The 27550-nt window shown below is 41.7% G+C and overlaps 2 protein-coding genes across 19 annotated transcripts in view; one reads left to right on the plus strand and one right to left on the minus strand.

The window, feature by feature from the left end:
* Positions 1–343: 343 nt before the first annotated feature.
* On the minus strand, positions 344–13974 carry si:dkey-175m17.7. 4 transcript variants are annotated; one of them, XM_010870653.4, is made up of 6 exons: positions 13685–13974; positions 12764–12806; positions 12000–12056; positions 8444–10626; positions 5761–6066; positions 344–5460 (listed from the first exon to the last, which is right to left on the minus strand). In XM_010870653.4, the coding sequence occupies exons 4-6, from the start codon at positions 10608–10610 to the stop codon at positions 5195–5197; spliced, it is 2739 nt and encodes a 912-aa protein (XP_010868955.1). In that variant the 5' UTR covers positions 10611–10626; positions 12000–12056; positions 12764–12806; positions 13685–13974; the 3' UTR covers positions 344–5194. The 4 variants fall into 4 exon arrangements, with proteins under 4 accessions (XP_010868955.1, XP_019903276.1, XP_010868954.1 ...); XM_020047717.3 differs by lacking the exon at positions 12000–12056; XM_010870652.4 differs by lacking the exons at positions 12000–12056; positions 12764–12806.
* Positions 13975–16870: 2896 nt separating this feature from the next.
* mark2a (MAP/microtubule affinity-regulating kinase 2a) overlaps positions 16871–27550 on the plus strand; it is a 31109-nt gene continuing 20429 nt past the window's right edge. For 12 of the 15 annotated variants that reach the window (XM_020048346.2, XM_020048348.2, XM_020048354.2 and 9 more), the window contains exon 1: positions 17052–18365. In XM_020048346.2, coding sequence (XP_019903905.2) covers positions 18318–18365 — 48 coding nt within the window. In that variant the 5' untranslated portion in view covers positions 17052–18317. The other 3 variants (XM_020048356.3, XM_020048358.2, XM_020048357.3) reach the window with 3 other exon arrangements.

Below are 27550 nucleotides of genomic sequence, written 5' to 3' on the forward strand. Positions count from 1 at the left end.
GAATCTGAATCGTCAATGGCAATCTGACAGTCCCATTGACTGTATAATGTAACTGCTCAATAATTTCCAAACTGGCAATCCTGGCGTCGGTGTCCAGCAGTCGATGGTGACGGAGCAGCGGCCTCTGTTTCCAAGTATCACTCAGTGATGTGCCGGTGTAATGATGTAATGGTTTGTGTGTTCGTGGCACCTTCCAGGACATACATACTGTGTCTCAGTCCTGTTTTTAGTCAACAGAATTCCCACTGGATATATTGATATACGTCTTGGTATAAGTCTTGAGTTTCCACGGGATAAATTTACATTGTCTTGTAGCAACATAATAAACTGAATCCTCACATGGTTTGATGTAAAAAATTTATTCCAATAAACAGTTCTGGTTTCTCATATTGACCAGTTAGATTACACAGTGGATGACGGATGTCGTATTCCAGCCACCTGTTTTAGTCCTGCACGTCTTTGTGTGTGATCACAGGAACAGAATTTGTATCCTTTCCCTTTCACTCAGCCAGTCCTTTATGTACAATGGGTTGAACATACTCATAACATACAATATTGTAATCAACTATTATTTAATATCGTTGGTATTAATATCACTGATTATTAGTGTTGCTGAACAGCAATATCACAGTTTCTTTATCACAGTAAGGAGTAGGACAGAAGTGGTTATAATATTTAGAATGTAATCAAACATAAATATCCTTCCCCTGTATCATCAAAGATGAACTCAATGAAAACCAAATAGTTTGTATTCCTTTGCACACGGTCATGGTGATATAGATGAACACATCCAGCCTAAAACACCGTGGCAGACAGCATGTACACTGTCATTTGGATTTATCAGAGAAAAAAACAAAAGCAGTTCCGAACATGCATGTCCAGTTCGGATCTGTTGTCCTTGCATCAGCTGTATGTGACGCTCTGATCATGCCTGTCTAGCGTAGCAGCATCATAATAAACATAGTGCAGTCCATACAAAGAATCACTGATAAAAGTTACGGACAGATAACACTGTGCATACCAGGAAGGGGACCCAATAACTACAGTATGAAGATAATATTTTCTTTCTTATTCAACCAATTAATCAATTGTTCAGTGGGTTGAAAAAGTGACTGGGTTACAGCACTGAGCCATCAGAGGCTAGTGGAACAGACCTTTTGATCTCCCAGCTAGCAGAGCAACAGGACAAGAACACTACAACATTTCTGATGATAGTTTTGCTTACGGACAGTTCCAAACTAGGATGTCTCTAAGTTGTAATGTGTCCATTTTCAGACCATTATCAGAATAATTCTTGATTTTAATATTTGGCACAGGAAATTAGAGTACAATAGAAAACAAGCCATAAATACATACATGAATAGATTTCAATTTACACAAATAATAAATTCACCGATTTACAACAAATTCCAAATAAATCATAAAAAAACATTTTGCTTAAATTGTTATTGTTTCTTTTCGTGTGCAAACTACAAATGGAAGATTATTTACTCATCACATGAGAAGTTCTGTAATCACACTGATCCCTTCTACAGGAAATGTTCAAGAAGAAATCAAAGATTAAATTGTCTATACAGTTTGCTTATCTTTTCTAAATATAATGTATGATCTAAATATTGTTCCTCAGGGAGGCTTCTGAGGTCAAAAGACCTTTGTAGATACAACCTGGTAATTTTTAAGTTGAATTAAATGTAACTTTTTACATCTGTTTTGCAATAGCCCTGAAATATTTTAACAAGGCTTATTCCCAATAGATCCCATTAGAAATATTCAATTCAGATCACACTGAAAAGAACAGCAGGAAGATGACCTAATAGTGGAGGTAATTGTGGAGTATGGCGCATTTACACAGCCCACTTTTAGTGAGGTCTGATCTGACGAACAGTTGAACAATACAAAGCAAGAATGAACACTGGACGTCATCGTTTCAGAAATACCCGGTAGAGATGATTGGAAGAAGCACTGATGAAACATTTATTCACACAAAACTGAGATCCAAATTAAAATATGTGTTCACCATAAACAAACATAAATGTAGAAAAATATAGATCAATGCATAATTACATAGTAGGCAGGAGAAGAAAAAAATCCCAGAATCAAGTAAGTACCAAGAGATCTAACTAGACCAACTGCAAATTTAATATGAATAGATGCTAAATTACTTCGGAAGACCAAACTATACACAGTTTAACCAAAGGCATTCTTGGTTTTCAGATTTCTTGCATTTTATACCAAATGTGTTTATAAATCTGGAAAAATAGCTACTGGCAGTTTTCAACCAAAATTAGTTGGGGGAAATATGCCTTTACAGCAAAACACTTAGGCTATGGCATAGGATGATTAAAAGTGAGCTTCTTAATTCTGTGAACACTTATAGGAAATCCATATTAGTAAAAAAGTTCAAGTTTTCAATACACATATTGTTGTTCTGTTATTTGTTTACAGCAGCAACACCCACCCATGGGTTAGGCTTTGTCTAGCCAATCCCAGAACTCCTCCATCAAACTGAACTCTGTGGTATGAGATTCGGAATAAATAAGGCTTCACTGCACTTGAATCAAATTAAAATCACCTTCTATTGGGGGTAATGATCAAATAAAGCACCTATCGGGTGAGATTATTAAATGACAGCAACTTCTATTGGGTCAAATGATTAAATTAGAGCATATTTTATAGGGTCAAATCATCGACACTCAGAAAATGTTTTGTGTGCATTTAGCACTCATTAATCTACATCCACAGAGGCATAAAAGGACTGTAAGAGATCATATTTTGTTGGGCATCACCAAATCAGTTGTGTCATGAAAATGTTAAACCAGTGAAAAGGAACAAAGGCACAGTCTGATAGACAGGAGCTCAGGGCGACTGACGACCCTCAGTGTTAAATACAGTTGAATGGGTCTAACCTTTAGGACCAAGGCTGAGAACTAAACAATATGCAGGAAGAGTGAGATTCACAGTGAACTCAATGATAAAGCTTTGTTATCGTTTCCACGGTTCTAATCAATATTTATAAAAGAATAATGCATAGTATTGTAGTAAAAGATATTAAAAGTCTATAGAGACAGACATACAAAAAGCAGACACTCGAGAGCAAAAGAAGGGATAAGAGGGTGACTTCAAAAGATAAGAGTTGGATTATTTAAAGTATACAAATGACTGCCCCTTTCTATTACCTGAGCATGGCATGACATGGAACAGAGTACCATGGTACAGCTTGAAGGAATTTACCGACCAGGAAGAACAAATTAAAGATGCAGTCTGGGACCTGTGCGATAAACAAAAAACATTTTAACCACCCGTTTTGGGCAGCATGTGTAATATGTTGTTTATATGTGCATAATTAATAAGCAGAATCCCAATCAACTCAGTTAGCCATGAAATACCAAGTTTGGAAGCGAGTTATGATGACATGGGGCACGAATTGGCACATGCATTACGTAGGACACACTTTTAGGGGACACCTTTTGGCTCAACAGCGCCACTTTTATAACCAGTGGACATACATTGTGGACTGCACCTTTAAGTGAACACCAGGATTGATGGGTGGATGAAAACACAAGAGCAGATAAACAGGAATACTGACAAGGCAGATAATGTAGATATAGGACTGGGCTAAGTTATTGTTACATTACATTTTCATATACAACCAAATGGTTTGGCTAGTGACTTGGTAGTCCCTGGTTCGGCAGTTACTGGATTTAATAAAATAAACAATATAAATAATTGAACTAGTCTAAAAAATGAAACCGTTTTGTTATTTTTGCAATACTTATCTAGAGATGAAATGAGACAAGTTGAGAATGATTGTCTCTCTGCAGCCTTTCTTAAGTATGTCACAATTACAAGAAACAATCAAAGTTTTTTCTATATTTCCTATTTTTCCTAGATGCCTTTCTCGGGAATCATGTTACATTTGACCACACACGTGTAGAATGGATGTTATTTAAGTTGAAGGGGAATTGGTGACATCAACAATGCAAAACAAATTACAAAACACAACTAAATTAAAATACTATGCACTTGTTTCTACGCAATAGTAAACATGTACAGAAGAAATATCCCACAAACAAGTAGGGCACTCAAAGAAAAACATATTGGTGCTGTTTTGTGTCTTCTTTAAGTAAAAAAAACTTTTTTATATTTTCAAACCATTATCAGTTGAGAATTCAACGAGGATGGTTGAGTCCTGTTCAGTAACAGTCTGCTGAATCATTTCAGTGTTGTCAGTTTATTGTTGCTCCTTACCATCCCTTTATTGACACAAGCTCTGGTATCATCCACAGTCTCGTATGTTTCTGATTTAACCCATTTTTCTAAGAATTGGCACAATTAAACTCAGCCACCAGCCATACACTTCCCTATTACAGAGCTCCCAAACAGAGCTAAAAAAAGATTACATTTGCAATTCAGGATCTTTTTTAAAATCCAACAATATGGCATGATCAGCTATCCTCTGGGACTCATGTCACTGCAGTTGAGAGGCAATCGTTGAAATGACAAAACATATTGATAAATGGGTAAAGTGCATTGATCTATAGAGCTATGTATAGTGGCGTTGCCCTAGCTGAATGGTGGGGTGCCACTATAGTTGTTTTTCCTGGTCCAGCATGCCTTATTGATTTTGTAAATGACAGCCTTGTGTCAAACCTGGACTCAGCGGATTTCCTTAACTTATGCAATTTAACATAATTATATAGTTCCGGGAACTTTCAATATATTCCCTGATTCTCCAGTGATCCTGGTCGGATATATATTTCTAGTTTATTTCCTTCAGATTCCGGGAAACCTTCAACCACATTTTGTGAGAAAACCAGGGAGTTCTTGGAAAGTTCTAGGAAGTTTATAACTATACAAGCATCAAATTAGATATTTGACTGCTGTGAATCAAGGAAATTATGACATCCAGTTGTTTAATAAAACCTGGCATGTAATTACATATGGTATTGGATGCCAGATATTGGACAATATATATATATATATATATATATATATATATATAAATGAACCAATCAAATTACTTCTTCAATAAACTAAAGAAAGAGCACTATTAAAAAAAAATAATCTTCATGCCAATAAGGTCTCTCTGTCAATCAGCATTCCCCTCATGATCTACCTTTCTTTTCTTCATCACAAAACTATGGCTGTACCAATGCTGGTTTGCCTCTTTTCCCGATACCCCCGTCTCCAGTTCTCAGACCTGGGTCTCTAAGCCGCTGAGTTTCGGGGTCAGAATGCGAGGAGTGACCCCAGAGTTGAGGTCCCTCTCAAACTCCAGCAGCTGACCCATGAAGTTGAGGTTGGGAGACACCACCGGACGACGGCCCCGCACGTACTTATAGGCATCCGTCATGGTCATGAGGGTGTGCTTCATCAGGTAGGCGATGACGATGGTTGCAGAGCGGGATACGCCCGCTTGACAGTGAACCAACACTCCTCGCCCACTCTGGTGAGCTTCCTCTATGGATGAAAAGAGGTGTCTATCAGATTACCGCCAAGACTGTTCACTGTATCTGACTCCCCAAAGTTCTTCAGTCTTTCCCCTTAGATCAATTTATAGCTCCCTAACTGTCTCTCCACTCAAAACTCTTAAATAGGAGAGCGAGATCAGAGGAAAATCTTCACACAGAAAATCCATTCCTTATCTCATTGCTGAAATACTTTAGAAAGTTTAAAAGTTTTGCAGCACAAAGTGAACAAGAAAAAAAGGCAGGAACAGGGACAGTGACTGCGATGGAAAATTAGATACTATTAACTTACCAATGAACTCAAACACCTCCTCAAAGTACTGTCGTAGGTTCTGCTTGCTGTTGTCAGTAGCCGGCAGACGTTTGTAGCGCACCAGGCCAGAGCCAAGGTGATAGAGGGGCAAGTGTGTGGTGACGTTGACCACATAGCCGATGTTGAGGCGCAGCAGAAGGTCCAAGTCTTGGGCATCCCTCTCATTGCCCAGGAAGAGGAAGGGCAGGATGGGGCTGATCACTGCATTCTCCACATCAGGGGTCATCCCACTCTCATCTGACAGGGAAGCCGGGAGCGAGGAGGAGAGTGGCAGAGAGAGGTGCACTAGCAGAGAGAACAACACAAAACTGTAAGAATTTGATACGGGCATTCACAGACAGGCATTCGCCCTGAAGCAAAGAGATGTGTGAATAAAGGAGCGACAATGAAATATACACACTTTATCACAACTCATTTAAAATTCAATTTACTGCAAATTCCACAGAAATAAAAACAAATACATTTTTGTTTAAATTGTTATTGTTTCTTTTAATGTGCAAACTACAAATGGAAGATTATTCACTCATCACACAAGAATATCTGTAGCGACACTCAACTATAAGAAGAATGTTTAAGAAGTAATGAAAGATTAGAAAACTGCTTATAATTCCCTAACAGGAAGTGGTAAGGAAGGTATAGACATGAAAAGTTGTCAGCACCTTGTTTTTAAGATCAACTATCGTTATTCCACACTGTATGGCCTTAACACATTTTACCACCTAATGGAGTGGGAGGAGGCTGCAGTTATGTAACTATTAATAATAGACAATAGAGTATAGCTTATTGAGGCTTTGTCATTTAAATGAGAATGGATTAATATCCCAGTGACAGGGTCCATTGTCAGCGATCCCAGTTCCTTAAAAAAAATATTATAATAATTCAGCTATTCTGTTATTTGTCAAAGCTTTCTGATCACCCTCCCTCCAGCTCTTCCTGCTGGAGCCTAGGCTATAATTAACAAACATTATCTGTGGGTTCCTTCAAATAACAAACATCTTAACAAGAGAGAAAGACAAGGCAAGGAATTTAAAATAAAGGCAGAGGAAGCAGGGAAATTGAAGAAGAAAGAAACTGTAATAAAAATAGGAGGATTTGCTCAAACAAATGGTAATTGCTGCAATCCAACATGAAAGCTGGTCTATCCATTGGGTGACACATTCCATCAAAAACCTACAATGACCCAAAAACAGCAGCAGTAAACACTAAAACAACAACCATAAGTCTACACTAAAACAATAACCAGAAGTACAGTGGATATAAAAAGGTGCATAAGTGTGCACATCCTTAAACAAATACTTTATTGAAGCACCTTTTGATTTTATTACAGCACTTAGTCTTTTTGGGTAGGAGTCTATTAGCATGGCACATCTTGACGTGGTAATATTTGTTCACTTTTCTTTGCAAAAGCACTCAAAATCTGTCAGATTGTGAGAACATCTCATGTGCACAGCCCTCTTCAGATCACCCCAACGATGTTCAATTGGATTTAGGTCTGGGCTCTGTCTGGGCCATTCCATAACGTTAATCTTCTTCTGGTGAATCCATGCTTTTGTGGATTTGGATGTGTCATTTGGGTCATTGTCGTGCTGAAAGGTGAACTTCATCTTCAGCATTCTAAAGGACGCCTGAAGGTTTTGCGCCCAAAATTGCCTGGTATTTGGAATTGTTCATTTTTCCTCCACCCTGACTAAGGCCCCAGTTCCAGCTGAAGAAAAACAGCCTTAAAGCATGACGCTGCCACCAACATGCTTCACTGTGGGTATGGTGTTCTTTGGGTGATGTGCAGTGTTTTTTTTGTGCCAAACATACCTTTTGGAATTATGGCCAAAAAGGTCAACCTTGGTTTCATCAGAAGTAAGAAAAGGCTTCCGTCTTGCCACCATACCCCATAGAATACGGGAAATTGTTGTCACATGTAGCACACAGCCAGTCCTTGCCAGAAATTCCTGCAGTTCCTTTAATGTTGCTGTAGGCCTTTTGGAAGAGGTAGGCCCCCTGACCAGTTTTCTTTAGGTCTTTTCATAAATTTTGGAGGGACGTCTAGTTCTTGGTAATGTCTCTGTTGTGCCATATTTTCTCCACTTGATGACGAATGTCTTCACTGTGTTCCATGGTATATCTAATGCTTTGGAGATTCTTTTGTACCCTTCTCCTGACTGATATCTTTCAACAATGAGATCCCTCTGATGCTTTGGAAGCTCTCTGCGGACCACAGCTTTTGCTCAGAGATCCAGCTAAGAAAATGTCAGGAGAATCTTACTAGAACAGCTGAACTTTATTTGTGATTAATCAGAGTCACTTTAAATGATGGCAGGTATGTAATGACTTCTAATTAACATGATTTTGAATGTGATTGGTTCTGAAGACCGCCACATCCCCAGTTATAAGAGGGTGTACACACTTATGCAACCAGGTTATTGTAAGGTTTTTTATTTTTCCCCCTCGAAGATTTCAGTTTGTTTTTCAATTGAATTGTTCACATTATTGGTCTCATTAAAAGTGGAAAATGTTCTGACATGATTTATCTTTGTCTCATTCTTTTACATCTCAAAAACCTGGCATTTTAACAGGGGTCTGCAGACTTTTTATATCCACTGTATACACTAAAAAAACAATCAAAGCATACACCGAAAAAACGAACCTAACAGTGTGACTTCCTTACCTCTGCTGTTGTCCTCGTCCTGATCTCTGTTCAGTGAGTTTAGGACCAGGTGGAGAGACTGGGCGGATGGGAGGGAATGGCGTCCCTCTGAATCTCTCTGTCTGGGCTTGGGTTTGAGGAGAGTGCTCGGAGCTGACGGTGGCGGTGAGAAGGATGAAGGTGTTTGGGGGGAGGGGGTGCGGGGGGACGGTGTGTGAGGGTATGTCATATCATCTTCTTGACCCAGGCCATCCACCATCCCTGTCTCCCCACTTTTGTTCCAGAGCCTCTTTAGAGAGTCCCGACCCGGATCTCGCCCAGGCCCAGACCCAATAAAATCTAGGACGGCCATCTTGCCCTGCTGAAGCCGGCGTCGGCCGGCATGGTCAGTAATCTGATTCCTGGTGAACTCCAAAAGGTTCCTACAGTCGAGAGTGACCGGACTGGTGCCATTGCTGCTGTTCTGGTTCTGACCTGCACATGTCTTCCCCACTCCCATTCCCATCCCGGCACAGCTCTGGTGGTTCTGTTGTGTTTTAGACCTGGTCATCTTTTTCGCCAGCTCCTCGGGCCAGATTGTGCGCACACTGTAATCATCGTCATCGGCAGGAAATGCCCCCATGGTGTGCCCTGCCCCAATGCCCCTGCCTATCCCAGGGGGCTTGCCACCCCGGCGGGGGTTGAAGGTCACCACGATGGGGTCACTGCTACAATAGCTGCAGGTAGAACTCCCAGCCTGACTGGCTTTAGGGTTGCAGCCACTCACACAACTCTGTAATGCTCGCAGCGGGGCCGAGGAGGATATTGGCGTGCATGGCAGGCATCCCCCCACCAGCTTTTTGCGGAATTCGGCCGGACTCTCAAAAGCGCCAGCCTCCCCAGAGCAGGAGGCACAACGCAGCGGTCTGAGCAAGCCCGTCCGGCAGTCCGACACAGTGCTGTTTGAGGATGACGTGTTGGTGGTGGAGGCTGCGGACAAACATCCCCCAAGAGTTCTCAATCCCATTGCTGCGCCCCCCCTGTGGTTCACCTCTCCGACCCTGTGGCCGTGAGCGCAGGAGAACGACGAAGACGGACTTCCGCCACCCGCCTGGCAGCCAGCAGGACGGCCCCCGCTCCCCCTGCAGCGGACCAGCTTCCAGCAGCCACAGCTGAAGGGATGGGAGAAGTCAATGGTACAGGTGTGGTCTGGGCTGGGGAAACCTCCACGGGAGGAACAGGGGGAGAGGGGTAGGCCGTGGAGGAGCTGAGGACGATGGTCCCTGCCGCGGGGAGGATGGGGCTGGTTGTGGGGCTGCTGGAACGAGGTAGGAGCGCAGGGGTGTTGGGATGGAGGGGAAGGAGGGCAGTGGGAGTTTAGGACAGAGGCATGGGGCACAGGGACAGAGTTGTGGTGGCGGGACAGGCTGTGGGGATTGGGGTTTTGATGGACAGGTCCCAGTTTGGAGTTCTCTTTGTTGCCCACGCAGCGCACTTGCCGAGAACCTCTGGGGGAAAAGCTACCAGGGTAGAACTCCAAGGGCAAGTCCTGCTTCTTGTCTCTTTTGAATTGCTGTCTCTGGGCCGGGACAAATTCTAGGACTCCTCCCGGAGACACAGCCAGATGATTCTGATGGTGACTGCTGTGCAAGTACTCACTCTGGTTCTGTGGGTGGTTCTGGAGTTGCTGCACTGCTCCACCCAGCTTCCCCGATGTTCCCCCAGCTCGTCTGTCCCCGTACCCTGGATCCAAGCGCAAGGAGACCCTTTTTTTGCTCCCCTTTACACTCCCACTGCGACCTAAAGAGTTGCTGTGCCCTCCTCCTTTTGTTCCTTTGTTCACCGATAAATGGATGTCGATTGTGTGTGTGTGTTGGTGCGGTCTAGGGCCTAGAGTCACTGTCCCGTTGCTGTGACAGTGGCTAGGGGTGTGTCTGACACCCTCTGAGACGATGGCCTTGTCGCCCTTGGTTTTCTGAAGACGGGTTGATGATCTGCGCTTGCATTCCAAAGACAGTGAGTTGGACCAGGGAGGACTGGGTGGGGGCTGTGGGGGGCAGGGGTGAGAAGGGTGGGAGAGGGGTTTGTGGCGTGCAGGTGTTATATGGGAGTTGGGCTGTGGGGAGGTCTGTGGGGAGGACCCACGTACAGCCACGTTTTTATGGTGCTGAATAACCACTATTCGCTCGTCAAGGGGGAGTGGAGGCATCTGGGTCCACGCAAAGCTGTGTGTGTGTTGGTGTGAGACAGGGAAGAGAAAGAAACAAAGAAATATTGTATTTAGATCAAATAAATTAGTCAAATAATATATGTTTTATTATCATTTGCGACATTGTCACAATTGTAGAATTCAAAACCACGATTATATCACATTGGTTCCAAAGGTCAACATGACTGGTGGAGTCATTGTAACTAACTTGCAACAGACTAGGTATGTATGGAGAACGGTGTTATGAACACTCCCCCTTTTCAATAGACTTTGTATGGAGAACGGTGTTATGAACACTCCCCCTTTTCAATAGACTTTGTATGGAGAATGGTGTTATGAACATTCTCCCTTTTGATCTTGCTTTTTGGTATTATGTTACAAAAACAGCACTTTGGGTAACACTTCAAAACCGTCTGCATACATACATAGTACACAAGGTATTTAAATGTGCTATTCACTTACAGATAACACATAAATCCTTTAAACGTAAAGTGTTGCAGAGTTCAAATTCAAAAATAACAGATACATGTATCTATTACATAACTACAACCAACCAACAAGATGAACAATAGGGAGAATATGTGAAGCATATTTCTGATAGTCATCCATTAGATTCAGAAAGAAAATACACCACAGTACAAAGGAAAGAAATCCAAACCAAAAGACCAAAATACAGCCTTTATGATTTTGCCAAAACATGGCTCACGCCAATGTTGAAAACATTTTTGTCATATCAAAGTTATCCTAAGAGAATGGTGGGAGAAATGGAGAACTACATGTCCGACTAGCTTACTAGACAAACATGTCTCCCTGTTAGAGAAGGCCCTTTGCCATAACACAGTTGACCAAATAGCCAGAGGTGCTGGTGGACCATAACCTATAAATAAGCCCTGTGTCTGGAAATACTTGAATAAAGACTAGAGACAGAATTCTGGGCAAGGCTTTGTATATTGTTTTATTATTATACATGTATTCTGTAAAAAAGCATAGTGTATTTCAATTAAGTAGTTGTAAAAGTGGTGATCATGAGCTAAATCGTCTCTCTGTTTAAAATTTTTGGTATGCTTAAGAATCCACAGAGCATAAACACATTGATATCTAATTCCCAGATATTTTTGCACTACTAAGATGACAAAACCCCATGAATTTGTCAAAAGATCCTCTGGGACTGAGTAGTAGAGGGAGAACGGCATATGTTTGGAGGGTAGAGAGATGGAGGACAGTGATATAGATAAAATGAATATGACAAGAAAGGGTAGACCACAGACAACTGGGAAGAAGCAACATGTGAAAAGACACAAAGAATGTATTCACTACCACCCAACACACATACCAACCCACAGACAAAGCACACCATGCTTGCATTGACACATGCATACATCCACGCACAGAGATTGGTGATGGTATCCTCATCTTTTTTTCCTTTTTCAGCCTTGCCTTTGTAGCCTGTGGGGGGGGGGGGGGGGGGGTACATTGACCCAGTTTTGTCATGGCGGAAGTCAACATCACTCTGATCACTTTTCACTCACACTGTAAACACCTCATCAGCAAATACATGAACATGCTGTAGCCGTGTATCAGTCTTTTACTCACATAGCTTATCCAGGTTTTCAGACCACAATAACAGCGCAGACCACAAAAACATACCTCATCAAAAACCTGCAGCAACACCTCTTGAGATCATTAGCCCCATTCTAACAATAATTTTCACTGTACCATTTCTACAACTGAAGCCAGTAAGCCTACATACATTGTCGAAAATATTTTTGATTAGGCAAAGTTTTGATTAGGCTTGAAACAGTGTACACTACAGAGAAAAAACAGGCACTTACTCTTCCAATACACAGGCTACAAAGACTGATCTGCCGAACATGTCCATCTACTATACAATTATGCAAATATTGTTTCAACATAGAAAAAGTGGTTGGAAAATTAAGGAAACCAGGTTGGATGTTATGCCCCTACCTCTAATGTGAATGAAGTGACCAGATGTTTGAAGTAGCATTCATAAGTTACAGTCGGTCTCTTTTGGGTCTTTCAGCAATCTTGACATGACACACTAATCTATACCCGTCTATACTGCTAAAATGATATATATGTGAGGCCTTCAATGACCTCTGCTCACGTTTCAACACATTCACAAACCAACCTACCTGCAATCCCGGTTCGCTATGAACAAATAAAGGCCTGCTGCGCCTGGAAGGTAAGGAAAATAATAACAGGCACTGCTGAATGAACACCAGGCCTAATATATTTAAGTGACCGCTAATGACAATGAAAGCCGATAAGTTAAGGTGGAATCATACGAGAGCGAAATTATTTCGCGCATCGCCGCACATCATTACGCTCAGAGCCCCTTCTCTGCGTGTAACTGGCAAGGAATAAGAAGCAGTCTCTTCTCATTTCCGTGAGTGACGTTTTTCTGTTGCCCTTTGTTCGCATATATAGGATATGAAGTGATTAGGCCTAGGCTAAATAAAAATAGCACAGATAAAAATGCACTAAAATTTAACTCTGAAAAGCAATTATGTAAATTACATGCAACAATAATAATAAATATTCTTATTATGTGCAGGAAATATGGCTATGGAATCATAGCCTGCATGTTCCACAACTTCTGCATATAGACCGGTTTGTTCCAATTTAGGCCATGGAAAAGGAATCGTCATCGTCTAGTATCACTTTCCCACCTGATAAATAATAGAAAGTATTTTGGCAAAGACTGCAGAGAATGATAGTTGATGCCACCATCCTCTCTCGGGCGGTTAATAAGTAATGAAGGTGAATTTAATCCAATTGATTTGTAGTATCGCGTCAAATGGGTATAGTGTCTGAAGTCTCAGGAAAGTAAATCTAGTTTCACGACACCACTGTTCTTAGTTAGGAAGGCGTTTTAACGCATTGGCGTTTTTTTACATGCCTATGTGTAACAAGGAGCCATAGTGCTGGATCATCATGTGGCAACAATAGCCTATAATAATCAGAGTAATTGAATAGGCCTATCAGACATGACTCTCGTTCGTCCGGATATAAGGAAATATGCTGGATAAAGGATTTAAAAAATATTCACTTACGTTAAGAGTGATAATTCCGTTTTATCTCCATGCTCTCCTTATAGTAAATGTCATTACATTTCATTTGTGTTTTTCAGACATTTGTTTACTTAGCGGTATCCTCTTCACTGCAGGACATATCATATTTTGCGGATCCGTTTGCCTTGCAAGAATAAGTTTAAATATAAAAATATAGGTCGTACAACACTAACCATTTTGATAAGAATACAAAAACATATATAAAAAGCGATAATACCATACCAGTGACAAGTGCATATGCGTGTGTCAGTGTGCGATCGGATGTATGCGTGTGTGAGAGGACGACAGGGGGTGCTGGAGGAGGAGGTGGGGGTGATGTACGAAGGTGGGGACTGTGTTCTGTACAGTGTATGACATCATTCCAGACCAATGGCAAGCAGTATGTGATAAGGCTGCCAGCAAATTAAGCTTCGTTTGGAGCACGTGTTTAGTATAAAATGGTAGGTTTCAATGTCATTCGATGGGGAGGGAAGCGGTGAAAAAGTGTAGGTATGTATGTCAATGTGGTGCTGGATGTAAAATTATGTAAGCGAGAACTCTTGAATGAAAATCGATTGTGCCACTGTAGTTATAAAACTACAAAATGTAGTTTCAGACATGTTTAACATATTGACCTATCCTAACCTATACAAAGCGGACTGTGTAAGACAAACACAGCAACAACATTCCTACGTGCAGTGCCGGCTCTAGCCTTTTGGGGGCCTTAAGCGAAATTTCATTTGGGGCCACCACTCCACAGTCGGTCGGGGGCTCCCTAGCAGTCGGAGGCGCCCTAGCGGTCTGGGGGCCCTAAGCGACTGCTTATTTTCAATATACCACAAATTCCTGACATTCCTTATTTCAATTATAAACTGATTAACAACAAATTAGAGGGGTAAAAAGTGCTGTGATGTCATACACGTGGTATACAGTCTTAAATACCTAGGCTAGCAGCCAATCAGCATTCAGGATTTATAATAGGCCATATACCTCAGGTATGACATGACTATTTAAACAACACAGTTACATTTCAGCCATTTAGCAGAGGCTCATATTTTGAATAATAGTATGGGCATTGACAGCTAGTTTTCATATAAATATCCTGCAATTCCACCGATTCTGCCACAGGAACAAGAAAAAATCCTGAATGTTATAACAAATGTCATGAAAATCAACTAAATGTAGAATAGCACTGACAATTTTATTAAACATTTTCAGGAATTCTACACACTGTACACTTATACAAAAAATGCACTCCCAATAAAAAAGAAATCAATAGAAACCTTTGAGTTGTTCACATCTTTATATCTGCCTCATGGCAGAAAAAAATTAAATAGCAAGACATTAATATGGTTGTCTGGCTTTGCCCCTCATCAGGTGCTCTGAATGCCCAGTTGAATAAGGCAATGATCATTATACTATTTAGCCAATTTCTGTCTATGTCCTGATTTGGATGGTCATTCCCTGCTGTGTGAGGGTTAGATGTTTCAGAGTATGAACCAGCAGGAGTGAGTCACTGCTTTGATGTTTCAAGACCACCTTCTCCATAGTCCTACCAATGTAAATAGAGTGGGTAGGCCTACCATGAAAGAAAGAGCAGCTCGGTCAAGATGGAGGGGTTGGGCCAACAGCCCAGCTGAGATGTCTGCCAGGCACACAGAGATGCATGTCACCACCTAGTTGTCAAAAGTGGGGAAGGAGAAAACTAGGTCAGCGTCACCTTCATAGCAATGGTGGAAGCGAACATGTGGATACGATGGAGCCAAGTCACTTTGTGTATAGAGAGAAGAGGAGGGAGCCTAGAACTGAGCCCTGGGGGACACCAGCAGTGACAGAAAGTGATGCAGACACAGATCCTTTCAATGTCACCTGTTAAGAGCAATCTGCTGGGTAGGATGCCGTTAGTCCAGGAGTGTGCAAACCTTGAGACTCCTTGCCTGGAGTTGGAATTTTTGGCTCACACCTCACAGTGTTGAAAACTGCTTGTTTAGATGAGAGCAAAGTCAGCTTTGGTAAACTGTATAGTCATTGAAACAGAGGTACAGAGGATAGCAATGTCAGTTAAGTGAGCCAGGGATGAGCAGTAATAATGATTCATGTTATAAAACTGGCAACCAGTAAGTAAGAATTGTAATAACATCATTTTGAATAAATGTTGTTATTCTTTCCCAGCTTTATGAAGTGCAATTTGCTCTTATAGCCTATCCTCATCACAGCAACCCCCCAGCGGCTTTAGGAAGGAGCAACGTCTTTGCTTTAGTGGACTGGGGAAGCACAATTGCTCTTCCCTGGGTGACATCAGATTTGTGCAGTTGGTTGTAACAATCAACCTCACCATATGAGGAGGTGTAGCACCATCTTGTGGACAGGGGACGTTTGATTGCTTTTCCACCATCTACCAATCTCAACTACCTTTATGTGAGGATGGAGCCCATTTTATTTAACATACATTTAGATTGTGCAATTTAGCAGACACTCTAATCCAGAGCAACTTGCAAGAGTGATTGCATATAATTTCATAAATTATTGTACTACTCCCCGAAAGACAAGATGTTAAAGAGAACTACAGATGATCTCAGTAGCTCTTTCTTGCTTAGATGACTATTGTTTGTGACCAATAACCGCTTGGCCAAGGCCCTTGGCTGTAACAACAGTGTTTGGGGAGGATGACTGGAACACCAGACCACTATTGCAACATAACTCGTGCATGGATTTTATTCACTCAAGCCCAATTTCTTGAGACTCTAGCTCTACCGATGGCCTTCCAGATACATCACTGTCTCTCTCCAGAACATATGTCAAGTTCAACCACAACTGTCATAGCCACTTACCCAGAGTCAAATGAATTTGTGCACTTACATAGGTGCGTCCAGTATTAACTTAATCGTATTGCGAGCCAAGGTTGATTAGAATTAGAGCCGTGACTGGAAGCCATGACCATTAACTTCTGGTCATGTGCTAACGCTTTTCAGCATCTTCTAGCTGCTTGCAGAGATATACAAATGGTATACACAAGTGAATCTAACTGAGTAGACTATGGAATGGAAAGTTAGCACAAATAATTAATTTGGTACCCAGTTTAATCAGAATTAGACTTGTTTTAGCATCTTAATGTTCTTTATTCACATTGATGTAAAATCAATTGTGGATAATTGTTAAGCCAATGCACGCAATTTGCGAAGGTCACTGGCAGAAACGAGGAAAGGATTCCAATTTGTACGGCTGAAATGTTCTCCGACCTCTAGGCTACAAACTAGCTAGTTAAGAAAATGAAGTCAACCTAGCCAGGCATCTTCCACCCACTCAAACCTTCGTAGATCTGAAAGAAACGGATTATTGTAAAACAACTCCCTCTAGCCACCTGGTAGGTTCTACCACCAAACTGCTTACACCCATCTGATATTGCGGAAATGTGTAGCTAGCTATGGCTAGAGTTTCATTTGACACTGCTGTGCTGGGTTGTTTCTGCCAGCTGGAAAAGGATCAGCACAGAAACCCAGGCGACGCTTCAATTCTAGACCGCCCTACATTCGGAAATCCAGCAAACATTGGCATAACGGCGCGAGGGACAAACTCGGAATCAAACTTGACTAGCTAATCTGCACATGCCTCTGACTGTAGTTAGTTTTTTTTCTTCAAATCTCGTGTAAATAGATGGCTATATACCCTATTTTTTTTATTAAGACCAAATGCGGACGGACGGAGGACCTAGCTTGCTAACTAGTACGTAGCATAGCAAGCTAACGCAAGTTGTTAACGCTAGCTAGTAAGGAAGAATTATAGCAACGCTGCAGTTGTTTTTCTCGTACTATTTAGCCAACCGTCTAGTCGTAGTGACCGCGGTATAAAAAAAACCTCACTTGTCGGTGATGTGTGGGAAAACGAACGTTTTCTACTAGTACTACAGAAGCTAGTTAACATTAGCAAGCTGTTTCGGTAATTGTCGAAGTTTCCGTTCTCTCATAAATTAACAAATAGTGTATGTTTGATGTTTATATAGTACATATAGACATTGAGCCTTTGCTATATTACTGTAGTTTGGTCAAGTCCCCGGTCTAAAGTTTACCGTCTACCCGTGGGAACAAACCACGGTTTGGGCAGACCTTTGCTTTAGTTTAGTGAGCGGAGTCCTCTATCTTGACAGCTCTCCCTGGCACTGCAGAGTTCAGTTCATTGTGATTGGCAGAACACTTTTCTTGATCCAGAGTGGACGAGGCTCACCAATGTAGCTTGTTTGTGAATACAGGGTTACTGTACCTTCACATGAATAACGTTAACTAATATTAAAATACTCGATCATCCGGAACTCTGCTTTAAATTGTAGCTAACTTAAATATCATTGAGAGGTCCATCTAGGTATGATTGTTCATTGACTTCAGTGACTTCAGCTAGCTAGCTAGTTAGCTAGCTAGAACTGTAGCTCGCTAGCTAGCTAGTTTACTCCGTCGACACGTAACTTAGCAAGCTAGCCGCTAGGTAAGGCTACTTATGAGTAACTTTTTGATAAGTTAGCTAGCTAACGTTTAGCTATTGAAACAAGAAAGTCCGCAGTTCAGCAATAACAGACACAGAAGACAGATGCACATCGAGTTTTGAGGGATTCGGTGAAGTTATTACCCCCGGAAAATTCGTTAAGATGTCAAACCGGCCGCCATTATTAACAATTGATCATTCGTCAAACCAGGTAAGCAAACTGCAGAATCTATCTGGTAATGCTAATGCCTTGGCGTTAGTGCTAGTCAAGTCCAGTTCCTGAAAACTGTAGTTAGCTATACTATCAAAATAGCTATGCAAAGTTCGAAACACTAAAGAACTTAAAACAGAATTTTGCATATCCCTTGGTTTTGGTATCTATCTAGCTACGTTTAGAAAGGCTTATAACTAGCTCTTTGATATCTCGTTAACGCACTAGTCTAATTAGCCACTCAGTCATTGTTTGTGTGGGAGGTCATAATTGACGAAGTATAATTTTCTGTGGTCTAGTTTACTAACTGACAATAGCCCATTTTACATTACTAGTAGCACTAATGCACTTTATCTAGCTAGTAGGAAACATTTCAACCACGTTTAGCTGGCTAGTTGCTGTGCGTTTCATGTTTTGGATGAGGTCACATTTCCTCTTCAAATTTTGTCAACTGAGAAGCCAATCTTTGACATTCATATCGGACCCGTTGTCTACACAGAATACTTTTATTTTGGACAACTTTATGGAGCATCTCATTTTCTTGCTCTGTGCACCCACATTGTTTGACTGTTGTTTTCGCATCAAAGCATACACGGTCTGTAACTCAAGTTGTATATACAATTAGCTGCTGCCATTGCCAGTTTTTAGATCGTGATCTGCGTCCTCTGGAGGTCCCTAATACTTCGACCAGTAGCTGAACTGGAATGGGGCATTCCATCTAAGTGCCTGACGACATTCACAATTGCATTTGAGTAGGAATAATTAACTCCTCATATGTAGAGGATGCCATCATTTAAATCTGTGGATTTCAGGATCTACTCAGTCATGGCCACATCTGCTTACAGTAAAATTATCTGTTAGTACTGAGGTCTGTGTTTTACTCAATGACATTCTTACAACTTTCTGTTCAAATAACTAATTGCTAGAACTGAGTCATAGGTAACAGAGGTGTTGATGTAGCTCAAGCCATTTTCACCTCAATGCCCGCTAACTTCCACATGCTACTACTTCTAAGTGTTTGTTAGCCACAGAATTAAGCTGAAGCAAGGAGTGGTGAGGTTTAGCTTGCCCTGCCCAGCTTGTTTGACTAGACTGCTGTTGATCTGGGCACAGCCAGGGACTTAGTTTGTTCTTTCTACCCCAGTTTCTCAGTTTGAAAACCAGCATTTCCAGTCGAGCTGGGTGTAGGAGTTCTCAGGAAGCCGAGGGGAAGGTTCCTTTTCTCCATTTCGCCTGGTTAAACATTATATGTATGCACATACAGCTGCTCATTTTCCTGTGTGTGTGTGTGTTTCTTCTGCATATTTTGGAATGCAAGTAATTATTGTATTTTGGTGTTGGATCACAAAGATGAGAAGAACATTAATCCATCTCATTTCTGTGACAGTGTCTTGTCTTCAAAAGCCATTCCATAGTCATCTTGGTCTTTCTGTGATCTTCCTGTCATGACCTAAACCTGCTCTCATATACGTGTGGGTATTAATAGGCTAGCTCCCATAGGGGGGTGGGGAGGAACGGCAGGATGGTCTTGGATGGTGGGCTTATTTTAAATCTTGTCAACACTTCTTGTTCCAGCTTTGTTTGAAATGTAGATTTATTTTCTTGTCTGAAAGAATGTACCAGTATTCAATATTTTCTTTTATTTCTGAGCTTTGTAGTTTTGTATTATTTTCTCTAAGAAAAATGTTGACAGATTTGTGTTTTGTAAGGTATTTTTACATTTCTACTTACTAGTTAATTTTCTCATATAACATAGACAACCTGTCTTTATCTACAACTGACAAACTCAGCGCCCCAGTGGTGTTTTTGTTCGCCCAGTCCAGGGTAGACCTAGATCTTTGTGATTGTGCCAGCCTCTGGTTGTGGTTCTTTTCATTTCAGTAGCTTGAGTTGTACTCAATTATAATTAAAGACAAAGAAGCGGGTAGAACATTCTAATTTCTCTCCCCCGTAGTTCCACTGTATCATGTGTTTTGAAGTTAGGATGTTCTACTGTCATGTTATTGAGTTAAATGACTCCTGTCAGAAGTCCACACCAGTAGGATATGGAGAGGGAGCGCTTGGTTGGTGTTTGTCTATTTGTGGTTCTTGCTGCCTCCACCCTGACTGGAAATAGCCATGGTGTGATATTAATACCCAGATAAATGACAAGCTGGCTGATACATCTCATTTATTTACCAGTTTTTCTCCCTGCCAATCTGTTACTTTCTTTACCTTTTGTTCCTCAACTTAATGAATCGGGTGAAAAAAGTTTTAACATTTACAAAACAATTTAGAATTGAACCCAGTGGGTCATAAACATCCACCAGCACTGTGTCGACAGCACTTGTAAAAAAAAATTAAATAATGTTTTTTCATGAAAGATGTTATATGTTTTAGCCTATGCTATTGTTTTGTAGAAACGTTTGTATCCTTAATGTGTTTGACTGCGGAATTCCTTAGTCGGAATCAGTCTGAATTTAATGTGTTGCACTGATTATTTGAGGAGTTTGAGTGGACAGGTTTAAGCCACGGGTCCCCATGGCAACATTACCACAGCGCAACTACCATTTCTGAGAAGCGCCATTCCATCTGATCTTAGCAACGTTAAAGAATTTCATCGTCCTCTCATTGCAGGATAAAACATTTCTCCAACTAGCCTAATCTAGTTATTGTTCTCAGTATTTGCCAGTAATCAAGTGTAAAAGAACATAATTGCAAATGTGGCAACTGGTGATGTGTGCTCTTAGTTGACAGCCATTTTTAGAGAGCACAGTACAGTTAAAACCTATGTATAGCAATGGTAAGGTTCATGCAGTACAAAGATCTGTAATGGTGGGTTAAACTGCGTTTAGGAGATGAGGATGAGATTGGAGACGGGTTGCCAAGGGAGATGGGCAGAGCTTTCATCATCAGCCTATGATTTTATGTATGTGGCGGTTGTGTCTATTATCCTCTTTCAGGATAAGCTTTCTGGTTGGTGTTGCTAGATGACTTGTTTCTGAGCACATTTATCTCCTCTGTCTGGCAGTAAGAGAGAGAAGGAAGTGCAGTAGGTGATTTGAGACCAGGTACATTTGTGAAACGGGGCAGGGTTTTAAAAAGGGTGTGGTACAGAGATACCCACACTACATTTGCCCTTCTGATCTGCTCGTCTGTTGCCCAGTTAAAACAACTACTTCAGCTACCATCACTCCTTCAAACACGTCACTAGGTCTGACTTCCTGGTGTGTTTGTCTTTAGTGACGGAGAGTCCTTGACCTTTTTTATTTTCCTCCCTTTCATATCCTCCCCTCTGTCTTCTGATTGTTTGTGTGGCACAGCTGTCTGAGCGTGTCAGCTCTTGTCCCCTGGGCTCCCTCCTTCCCGGGCCTTGTCTCCCCAGGGCTGCTGCTCCCTCAGTCAGACACACCCAGACACGTCTCGCCGGAACTCCCGGCCTGACCCTCTCATTGTGTCCGCCATTTCCTTCTCTTTATTTCCTTTACTGTATTTCCTTATTTGTATTTTTTCAGGGTTGGTTGTTGTGGTGGGGGTGTAGTAGTGGTAATTACAGTGCTTCCTCAAAGTAGCCAAACTTCCTGTTGAGCTTTTGGGCTGGCGGGACGGTCTGGTCCTGGGAGCGTCTCTGTGTGTGCTGTTGTAGCCTGAGACCTCATGGTCCTCAGCTTGGTCATCCAACCGACCGATTAACATCCATGTTATGCTTGAAAACCTGTGACAAGTGGGGCACTTCAAATCTCAACTCGTAGTCCATGTCTTTGTCACAAAGCACAGAGGATATCTGTCTTGTCATAGAGGAAGTGACACGGTTCCTGAAGCGTGAATGGTGGCTGGCTGGTCAGTGCTCGTTCTAGGGTTACCAATGGCTGAAGTCTAACTGTAAGCAACAAAATAACAAGCCATCACATTTTGTGCGTGTCGCTGAAGGAATCATTGGGGTCTGTTAGACCGAATGTTAGCCGGCTGAGGTGAGGTTTTACCCTGATGCTTCATTCTCTGTTACAGGCGTTCATTTGAATTTCCAATATGTCACCTTGGGGTGTTTTTTAGTTTGCTGTGCCTCCGCCTGAGGCGGATAGTGAGCTGACTGGTGAGATATAGGGCTGTATGTGAGGAGACCCTCCAGTGCCACAGGCTGCCCCTGGTGGAACTCTAGCCCGTCTCTCTGTCTGCTGCTGTCAGTCTGTCCGTTGCCCCTGGATTTCAGCTTCTAGGTTTTTGACGGTCTGGATCGCTGTGTTTCGTCTCATCCGGGTGATTACACTCTTATGTTGAGTATTTAGGAACATTTTATTTCTGCGTGTTTGTTTGATCTTTGTCAATGTGTCTGTCTTCAACTGGGTGCCAGTTTGTGCCAGCCTCTGTCAGTGTGTTTAAGTGTTTGTGTTGCGTTCGCGCAGGAGGGGTAGAAGTGCCGACTGCTGGTGCTGAAGGTCAAAGCTGTGTTTGTGAGGACTGCAAGACTGCATTGCTGACGCTCTCTGTTACTGCAGAGCTCCCCGTGTACAGTCTGTCCCTGTCCCTCACGCACAACAGCTCCACTGTGGAGGCTTGACCGAACCACGGCCGCCGCTGCCAGCACAGAAATAACAAGCACAACAAAAACAAGGTCGGCACATTGACGGTTGTTGTGTCTGGCTTATCCTGTTCCGCTCTGTATGTAGTCTGTAACCCTCAACGGGATCCGGCGTGTGTTTGTGTGTGTGTGTGTGTGTGTGTGTGTGTGTGTGCGCGTATGTATGTGTGTGCGTGCGCGCGCGTGCGGTTGTGTGGGTGGATTCAGGTGACAGCTGCCTTCTGGCTCGTAGCGCTCCTGCTGGTTCTACCGGCAGACTTTCAACATGCTTCTGATGTGTCCCTCTGGTGGGGAGGGACTGAGCCCAGACAGCACGAGTGTTACGTAATACAGCCAGCACAGGGCAGGCCTTCTGTATATCAGCTATTGGTCAATTGTTCGTCTGTTTATATGCACTGCTGTTGGGAAATGTGACACTGTTTGGAATAAGAGAGGAGCAGAACAATGCCATTCATGTTAACTGTCAATTATTAATCCTTTGTCAAATAGTCCTAGCCTTTTCATGATGAATGCTATTAACTTTGCCCTTAACAAGAATCTATAACGTGTTGTAACATGGTAGTCGTTTTGAACATTGAAACTAAGGTCCATGTGGCATAACCCACACACGGAAGTTTTCAGTCATACCGTATGCTTGCGCGGTAGCGTCTCCTCAAGTTGAAAACACACAACTCGCGTAGTCTTGCACACACAATATATGTGAGTGAATAAGAAGTCAGCTCAATTGAGTTGATACAGTAACAGTGCAGTTTGTGTTTTTATTTGAATATAGGGTTGGCATGTTGGTCTCGAAGATTTTAGTGGGTCTATGTAGGAAACATTTTTACATCAAAAATATAAACATCACAAGAAAGTGTTACCAGAGTCTGTTTTAATGAAAACAATTGTTTTATGAAAGCTTAGCAACATTTAAAAACAGACATTGGCACTCTTGGTAAATCCTTAGGCCTACTCACCAGAATGTCTAATATAATATAAATAATAGGCCTAATTAATTAGTCATTATTATTTAGCTTGTCTCACACTGTGGACAGTGTACTGATTATTCTGAATTATAATACAATAAAAACAGTAGGTTTTATACATCTGAAGAAGTTTGTGTATTCTGTTAGTGATAGAAGCCATATTAAGCGTTACATCAGAAGAAGAATCCATTGAATTGTGTTTTGTACAGTGCAGTTTCATCTTCTACTGAAAACAATAAGCCTGAATCACGGTGCCTAATGTCAAGACTGTCTGGTCGTATTCAGAGGGAGTCTTCTGATGGTTTGAGATGATTTGTGAGAAGTTTTTTAGAGTTGTCGTTAGGGCTGAAAATGTTATCTGGGTCCGTCCCAAATCCTATTGCCTGAATCACCGGTGACTCCAAAACAAAGAGAGGATATAAGGAACTTTGCATAAACCATGTTGCTGTTTCTTTAACTTGGCAAATACTGCATTGAGCAAGGTATGAAGAAGGAATCTTGCCTTGTATAAGTGAATGATTTGGCTCTTATTGAATGATTTAGCTGACAGATATTTCAGTCGGAACCATGTAAGAAACTAGTTTGTAACTGTCATAACTCAAGCCCCACAACTGCCTCTGTCATTTCAGCTGACAGGGAAGAGAGTAAGAGAGAGCCTGCCAGACAAAAGTTTTGTGAAGAGCAGAGTGGGTACATGAAATGTTTTTGTAGTCTCAATATGATAATACAGCCTTAGTAATACTATTTAGACCAAATCATCAGCTCCCACTGAAGAAGCATTGAGTCGAATTTTCAGATGGACCTCATCCCCCAAACGTGGTATCGTTTACACCCAAGTTTAAAACTCCAGCTGTTAACAGACTGGTTAACAAGTCAAGCTGTCTTGATATGATCTGAATTTATCCTGACTGGTACCTTACTAACATATGTGCTTTGTTTGACAGATAGTTGTAGGCATGCTAGTTGGTTGTAGGTAGAGATGCACGGATACCTGTATTGGGTATCGGGCCCGATACTGGGCTCATGTACTCGTACTCACAGAAATATGCCGATACCATGCGCATATACCACGTCATGGAAACTCGATGGTTGTGTCGCATCTGGACGCGTAAGTATAGAATATAACTCAGATTGGTAGAGCGGGAAGACGGAGATGTCAGCAATGACACAAGTAGAGTACAAGCTGTGCTCTGCTAAATTGTGGTGTAGGTAAAGAAAAACACAAATTTAACTGAAGCAATTTGATGAAATACACAATACAGCGCAGAGTTCAAGGAGTATGACAACGCTAGCAGTGCAGAACCACAACAACAGCTAACTCCAACACTGGCGAAGCTAACTAAAATGTCCAGAGACAGCCCACGGTCAGAAATAAATGAAAGAGCAGAGTATGAAAAGACTCAACGACTCGCACAGTTTACTATCACACGAGCATCAGAGCAGAGCAACAATTTCCAGTCTTGCACATTCAGAGTATCAAACTAGCTTGTGAGGTCAGAGAAAAGTAACTGGCTGTGTCTGTGCATGCACACATTTGTGTTGAACGGTCAGTAAGTGGCTGTCACACTGATATAAAGAACATTGTGTATTGTATTGTTTATATTTTCAAAGACAAAGCTATTTTGGGTAAAATATAAATTAAACAAATTACTATTTAAATAATACATTATATAAGGTAAAGAATATTATAAGGTGGAGCACATTGAGAAATGGTTAGAGCTTAAATAAGTTAATGTAGAGAACTGCAAAAAAAAAACTGTTTTTTACTGAATAAAATCCTACCTAGTACTGCTTTGACTACTTGATATCTGTACTCTGTATCGACAAGTACCCTAACGAAAGTGGTGTTGGTGCAACCCTAGTTGTAGGTAAAAAAGACCAGTGTGTGCGGTGTAGTTGCATGATGTGAATTGACACGTTCAAAATTACCTGCGCAATCTTGACTGTTAACGCTTGCCTTCCATCTGTTTTTGGCTTCACACAGTGATCAGAGTGAAGGGAGAAGACTTGGGTAGAGGGTGGGGGGTGGGGGACTGGAGGAGAAGGAGGGGGGGTACAATGCAGTGTTTTGTGAATACAGAAGAACTTGGCAGAGACATGCAAAATGACCTGCACCCTTTTCTGGTCTGTGTGTCCCAGGCTCCCACCATCCTAACTAACGGTCTTGCCCTTTTGCCCATACATGTTTGGCACCCTTTACCTTTCTGCTCTCTGTCACTTCATTGGTCTGCTCCCAACCCCTTCTGTTTGTTCCGTCTGTTTTTTTTAATCTTATTGTTATGAGTCACTCCTCAGTTGCCTCTCTCGTCTTTGGAAAGCTTGCAGTTGATCATATGAAATAGGCCTAAAATGAGTTTCACAATGTGGTGAATGTGTCCTGCGATGTGCTTGATGTTTCTTTCCAGAGTCTTGTATTTATTTTGGTGATGTGATTTATTGATGCTTAGCTGTCATTAAGGGTCGACTGATTAATCGTTGCCGATAGGAAATTTTTACCAACTATTGGTACCGGCAGAACTTGGCTCCAATATTGGCCGATGGATGCGCAGCCTCTACTGGTCACTTGCCACTTACATCAGCTTGCGATGAGCCAGAGGCTCCATACATTAAGTCAAGGTAATATCACTGTGTACTGTACCTGACATCATTTATATTTAAATTAAAGTTAACTTTGAGACAGCGTTATTCATTTTCATGAGCATAAGGTTATTGGTTAGATACTGACATTATTAATGTATCAGACTGAAGATAACGGCTGCTCTGCCGAAAGCGTGCGCTCTCCGTTTTTTCTAGCAAGCATGGTTGTTAGAATTTGGCTCGCTGTGCAAGTGCAAGCCAAGCACAACTATGGGCCAATGGCCATGTCCGATCATTTGGGGGCCACTTTTGCTGAAAATATGAGTGTGATTAACTCCTGATGGTAAACAACTGTTGAAGACCCCATAGAATGGCACTCTTCCTTGATTTTATGAGACCTCAGTGCTGGCACTCCTTGCGCTGGAGAGGGGTTACCATAAATGCATGATGGATTTTAAATTACGTTTTTCAATGTAGACTAAATCAGAGATTTCTCTCAGCAAGCAATTCTCTTCTCCATGAAAACCTTCAATGCATTATCCTGGCGATAGGGTGATAAAACGTGGGCTAAACCTTGTGGTCCCGGGGGTTAACATTGGAACAGCTGTGATTGTACAGCAGGGCTGACAAGTGGCATTCAAGTAGTATCGGTTTTCAGTTTTTCTCCCCACAAAAGTTATCTTTCGACAACATAATGTAACACTGTCAGCTCCTTGTTAGTGATACAAGACAGGGAGGAAAAGAAACCATTCAAATTTTACATTACTTACCAATGTGGTGTTTTCTCTTCCAAATATTCCAGCCATATAACTATCCATTTATGAAATTAAAATGCACACTTTATGGTCCTAATTACCCTGGGAATATGCGCAAAAATGAATGGTTTGTAAGAGTGGCATTACAATGTAAGTGGTTGCGCAACAGAAGTAATCCTTCCTGGCCAGTGATAAATCACAGAACAGCATTGCCCATTGTGGAACATAAAACTTTCCAACGATGTAATCCACCAAATCACACTTCAGGATGTTCTGTTACCGACGTATAAATGAGGAGCCGCCTTTCTGGAGAGAATGCAGGCATGCTGT

The sequence above is a fragment of the Esox lucius genome, chromosome 7 (assembly GCF_011004845.1).
Source record: "Esox lucius isolate fEsoLuc1 chromosome 7, fEsoLuc1.pri, whole genome shotgun sequence".
NCBI classification, from domain to species: Eukaryota; Metazoa; Chordata; class Actinopteri; order Esociformes; family Esocidae; genus Esox; species Esox lucius.